At 38.0% G+C, this 6,435-nt stretch overlaps 1 protein-coding gene across 1 annotated transcript in view; it reads right to left on the bottom strand.

Moving 5' to 3' along the window:
• Window positions 1-1,654: 1,654 nt before the first annotated feature.
• The window catches only part of PSMD9 (proteasome 26S subunit, non-ATPase 9), a 470,946-nt gene continuing 466,165 nt past the window's right edge, over window positions 1,655-6,435 (bottom strand). Inside the window, exon 6 of the mRNA XM_044068612.1 lies at window positions 1,655-2,285. Coding sequence (XP_043924547.1) covers window positions 2,258-2,285 — 28 coding nt within the window. The 3' untranslated portion in view covers window positions 1,655-2,257. The remainder of the gene's footprint in view (window positions 2,286-6,435) is intronic.

Below are 6,435 nucleotides of genomic sequence, written 5' to 3'. Positions count from 1 at the left end.
GCTAGGCTTAGTAAGCTCCTCTTGGTCATTAGCTTAGTAACAATCTATAAATCTATGAAAAAGACTGAAATACGTCCCACTGAGGTTCTCAATAAACCAAAATGCCACAAAGAAATAAGCCACAAATACTGAAACAGACATCCCCAGCCCCCCAATGTGTGGGGCAAACTCTACGTCTTTTTAAGAACTATAATTAACTCCAAAGTGACTGCACCCTGGATGCAAACTAAACATTTATTTTTGGCAGTTTCCGACTTCTCCAAATGTGAAATCTTTTGCATAGTTTTAGTTATAACTGAAAAGAAACTTGCTCTTTCATTGGTATAAGTATATATAAAATTAAGTACTCAACACACACTAGTGAATGTAAATTATCTAGTTTTATAGCTGTGAATGCTTAACTAATACATTATTTGCTAAATCAAATGAAGTTCGCTAATTACCACACAATATGATAGAAGTAATTTATAACTAGCAAAATTCATTTTTATAAGAAGCAAATTAACAAGCACAATAAAAGAGTAGGTATGTTTACCCTGTATTGTTTATAGTGGAAAAAAGTACTCGCGAATGGAGTCTCTCTCTGCCTTCCAAAGCTTTTACTTGATGCAAATAAAAATGATTGTAGGAACAGTGAAGTATGTCAGTCAGACCATCACAACAAACTACACAGAAATGGATGTAATTCTGCTTAAACCATGTAAATTGGAAAACTAGTTATCCAAAACCTGGAAAGCCAAGTATTTAAAAAAAATAAGGGAACTCTGCTCTCTCACTGTTTAAAACTGAACACAAAACACAATGGAGCACACTTATGGCATGTAGCCAGCTTGCCACTGGATTCTTGGGGATTTTTAAATGCATCCTTCAGCTCTGGTGTTCTACAGTTTCCCAATCCTGACAAGTTATTTCCCTGGTATATGTAAGTGCAAATGGTGATGTAACACCAACGCCAGCTGCAGATTACTGTGATTCTGTACATAACCAACAGTCCCTTGTGCGAACTATGGCAGTCTTAAATTAGGGGCTGAAAATGAATATATTTAATCTGGAGGATGACCAAAGAAGCATGCCTTGGAACTGTCCTGATAAACTGCTCCTCTGCTGGCTGTAAAAGTGAAAGAGTAGTGCAGCTGAACAGGATTCCAGCGTGTCGGCACAGCTCTTACTCTGCACTCAGCTTCCAGTATACTGTGCACACGAATAGCCATCCAACTACTAAGCCTTTTTAATCTGTCTCACATTTCCCTACCTGTTGTGAGTTTGGGCCACAGCATGCTGCAGTACCATTCTGCCCTCAGATCCCTTAATATTTGGCAGCCCTGTCCCTCAATTTAGGTAGCAGTCACTCCTTAGTGTAATGATTCCTTACTATTCTCCTGATAGTGGTGGTGGTTGGGGGGGGGGGGGGGTTGGCAGCTCACTTCCAGCTCATCCCCAAGATGGCTCCAAACAACCCAAAGCTTGCTACTCTAATGTGAACTCTTGGGTGTTGTAGTTTGGTCTCCAGCCCTTTATGCCACAAAGCTGGCTCAAAAAGAAGTAAAAAATGTTTGTCTCAAATATAAAGTTCACGCATACTTCTGACATTCAGATGTGCGGTCTCTTACTCCTTATGAGATTTGTGGCATTACTTGTGAAAGCAGCAACATGGTAATGAAAACAGCAGTTTAATTCATTCAAGTCCATACAAGGTTGTTTTTATGCAAATATATTTACTTATTTGCAAACGTTTTCATTCCAAAAATTTAGAACAAATCTTGAATGTAAAGGTGATTTACCCAAAAACAGCATAAAACAATTATTGGTAGAAAAGGGAAGAAGTAATAAACCAGAAGAAGATGCAGTCCAAAAAATGTAATTATTAAAAAAAAAATTGCAAAACTAATCTACAGCAGAAAACTCTTTACTCATATGACAGTTCTCAAGGTGCAGTATCCACAGTTTTGAGGATTCCTCACTTAAACCGACAATCAAGTGCATGTTTCTTTTTATCAAATTTTAGTCCATCACCCATTGTGAAAGAGGGTTACAAACGTCATCAAACCAATATGTTGGTGTCGCAGTGCAGAAATGAGTCTGACATTCACAGTTCAACTTATGTATAGCACAAAACAATGCAAACCGCACTGCTTTTCTTTCAGAGATAACAGATGCAATATCAAAACCACTGCATGTTCACATCTTTACTTGTGACTAATGTGGACGCATTTGCATGCATTTTGCCTATCCTTGAATTTCTGTTTTCTAGAAACATTCATCTCTGCAGCGGAACAATGTTGCACCTAGAAAGAAAAAAAGGTAAAAGTCAAGTTAGTAACAGCTTTCATGCACATTAAAAACAAGTTTTACCTTACGTTCACACTATTTACTATAAAACACAAGAATATCCATAGAAAAGAAATTACTTAAATGATGACTGCTCTGCTGTGAACCTCTGCTTTGTATGTTCTCACTCAGTGCTAGCTACAGAAATACCCCTGAACACAAAGATTGTTCAGAAACATTTCTGAAGAACAGACTTAACTAAAGCTGGAGTCCCTACATTCACCAGTCTGATGAACAAGACCTGTGCAAAGGAGGTAGAAGCAAGACTATTCCATTAACATCTGCCAAATGATCACTTACCCTATTAGCTCAACTATGATCACAGAAAATTATATGATGTCCCCTTTTCCGACACAAAATCATTACAATAGCACAAACAAATTAGCCGACGTATGCCATCTGATTCGAAGGCTAACTAGGATTTAGATGGGGAAAGGGAAAGTTGAGACACCATCGCATGAAAGACAGATGAACCAGAAGGGTAATTACAGAGGTAACACTTTTGAATTCCAAGTGTACCTTGTATGCTATATAAAGCAACACAATAACAACAGATTCCTATTAATGCCAGAAAGGAAGAACAAACACATTATTGTTGTTAGTATCATCATCAAACTATGTCAAATTATGCATCCAGTCTGGCCTGCTTCTAAAAACAGTTAACAATTAATTTTGCTGTGGTGATACTCTTTGCTGAAACTTTATGGTTGACCAAACCATAAACATACGGAAATGCAAACAACTTGTTTTTTTATGATCTCTGTATCAGGAAGAAAAAAAAATTATATACATATATATATATATATATATATATATATATATATACACACACACACACACACACACACACACACACACACACACACACACACTTTTATAATCAAGCATAAAAGACATGTTCACAGTTTAAAAAATGGTTATGAAATTGCTGGATGGGCTGAGACAGTGGATCTTTTTTTAAACACAACAAGGACCAAATATCAGAAAATTTAAAGGATCAGTGATACTGACAAGACAGATTTGTATAGTATATCATTACACTACTTAACAGAAAAAGTACACTTGTGTGACATCATTACCACAGCAGCAGATGACTGAATTGTGTCAATCTTAACACAACTCTAGTTGGGTTAAAGTTATGTCTGTATACAGTCTACTGCTCTCTCCCCAAGCACTACAAGATACAATCCTGGGATCATTGCTTTACTAAAGCATCAGAGAATATTCTAACTCCACAGATCACAGCAGGAAAGACTTGGATGCCAGAGACTGAGGCACTCCATACATTTCTTCCACTGAATAATAAAAAACTCTAGAAACCTAAAGAATACATCCTTATATTAAAGTAAAAGGAATCTCAATTTTCCAGTTTTTAATTATGTGCACCTGACAAAGGCAGTGTTGGGCACACGCTTTGGCCATGTCCAGTGAATAAAAAATGCACAGGTCCTAGATGGAATTAGAGATGCTATAAAATGATTACTAAAACTTTACTTAAGTGCTAATAAAAAACAAGACTATCAAAATAAAAAGACAATCATAGTTCAAACTACTAGGCTAACTTGCCCCTGTGGGCCATTTTAAGCCTAGCCAATTACCCCATGTGAGAATCAAACCCTGTACCTTGTGTCTGTAAGGTAAACACCGTAACCATTATGCCAACCCCTCCCCTATAAATCACTACAAACAATTTTAGAATTAAACCAAAAGTAACAATGAGGATTAGATGAAAATGATGGGTTAAAATGTATTTTAAGCAACCTTTCAAAGCTTGACAACATGGGGAGACTGAATCAGCATGGAAGGAAATTCCAGAGTGGTAAGTGCATGATGACAAAAGGTATGTGTGCCACAGCTGTCCAAATTCACTTCAGGAATTAATAACCTCCAAGGAAAATGGATTGAAAAATATCACATGGCTGAATGGGACCAGAAGCTCCTTCAGATGGGGGAGCCTATTTTACTGTGTAGGACTAAGCAACCAAATATAAAAATGTTAAAGGTGATACAGGACTTTATTTGAACCCAGTGCAGACTCCACAGAACCAGAGTAATGTGCATCAGTGCAGTAACTGGGCAGTGGAATTCTGCACAATCTGCAACCAATCAAGTTCCAAGTCTGGAAGCCCTAGGTAAAGGGAGATGCAATAATCAAGAAAAAACCAATGGATGCATCACCACATCATGGTCAAGAGATGAAGTAAATGCTTGATGAGTGAAGTACTCTGCAAGTGGAAAAAAGATAACTTAGACAACAGAAAGCACCTTGTCCCAGAGCATCTATCCATTGTCAAAAAGAGCACCAAGATGCATCACCTTCCCAGCAAATTACAATTTATCAACACAATAAATAATAGTGGGATTCAAGGCTAGAAGGTTTGTTTGCCCAAGGGTGGCCAGTTTAGTTGTGGTCACCATCTTGTACATGTTAAGTCTTGTCATGTTTGTAATGCTTATCAAGAACTTGTGTAAGGAATCTGCGACAGGTAAATCATCCTAAGGAAAAGACAGATCCCACATACGTGTGGACTATCTATGCTAGGTGACCCCCCCCGCCCCCGTACCAGCTGGGCGTCAAGTCAGAAGGCCCTCAGGCATTCTTTATTATTTATTCTGTGTAGTTAATAGCATGATATTAATATCTTTCTTAGCCCTCCTGAACAGCTGACCACCAGCTGCTCCCAGTGTCTCTCCTTGTCCACTAGGTCTACAGAACCAGACTTAACCTTCCCAGACTAATCAACCATGTTGGCAACCTGGCGCACAGTCATACAGCTGCCAAGGAAGTTTTTCCCTGTAAAGTCTAATTCCACCACTGTGCACACTTGTGAGGTCTAACAGGAGTTCATGGCAAGGGCATGTGAATCAGCCAAAGCCCAGCCCCTTTGTAGAGAAAACTCCCACGCTGCCAGCCTTCACTAGGGATTAGCTATAGAGGTGTGCTTGAGCACCTGTCCTCCCTCAAAGGCTGGGCACACACACCCTCCCTGCTTGCACTGTCAAGCTCCAGAGGCACTAATCAAACTTGGCTGGCATTGGCTTTACCCTTACACACCATCAGGGGAGGCATCTATGAGGGTCAAAATTTTATCACCCAGAGACTTGCTGGATAAAATAAGGCAACTTGCACTTTCACAATTTACAACTTTAAGACAAAACCAATATGAGCAAATCCAAATGAAACTGCTAAAATCGCCTTAACTTTTAAAATAAACAGATTTAAGAATCAGTGAAAATAGTGGTTAAATGATTTGATACAAACTTAGCTTTTCGGTTTTTATATGTATGATACAACAAATTTCAAATCAATTTACACAGAAAGCCAAAGCCCAGACTTAGTAAAAAGGCATAAAATTAAAATATTAAAAGCACACAAATTACTAAATCGATATAATTTATTTTATCAACATATACCATAGCCTGCAATTCTAAATGAAAATAATTAAAATAGCTCACTGCAGCAAGAAGTGCCTCCGTTCTGAGTGAAGATGATTCTTTAAAAGAAAATCAGTCTGCATTCTCTTCTCCCTAATCAGTCACTTTTGATGCTAATGTGAAACTAGCCCTGCATGACATCTTCTGTAATCAAGCACTCAGTTACATATCCTTTAGTCAACTGCCCTTTGTCAAGTTCTGTACAAATTAGTCTCTGCTATTAAAAACTTTTATACAAAACCAGTAATACATATAATAAGATGCACAGGAATTCACAGGTTAACTGTATTTGTGCTGAGTGTTAAAAGTTCATCCAAAGGATACTTACTTGTTCTATCACCAACTAGATATAATCAAAGCTTGATCAACTGCACTTGGCCAAGCTAATAATCTTCTGAAAATGGATTTTAATCTACACCCCCATCCCCCCAGACCTGGCTGTATCAAAGGCGTTTACAAGGCTCAGAAGGGTGCAAGGGACGTATAGGGAAGAGTAAGTGGAGGAAACAAATCATTTTGTCAAAATGCCCACTGATCTGACAAGAATGAAAAGGCTTCATCTATGTGGCTTGTAATTTAACATGCCACAACTAGCTAAATGCTAATGAAACCTAAACAAAAGCTAAAACCTATGGATATATATGGCAAAGAAAGATTAAAAGCTGTATTTTA

The sequence above is a fragment of the Protopterus annectens genome, chromosome 4.part0 (genome assembly GCF_019279795.1).
Source record: "Protopterus annectens isolate FY-2018-M chromosome 4.part0, PAN1.0, whole genome shotgun sequence".
Lineage (NCBI taxonomy): Eukaryota > Metazoa > Chordata > Ceratodontiformes > Protopteridae > Protopterus > Protopterus annectens.
The sequence above is the reverse complement of the archived record's forward strand: the minus strand, read 5'-3'. Positions and strand labels throughout refer to the sequence as shown.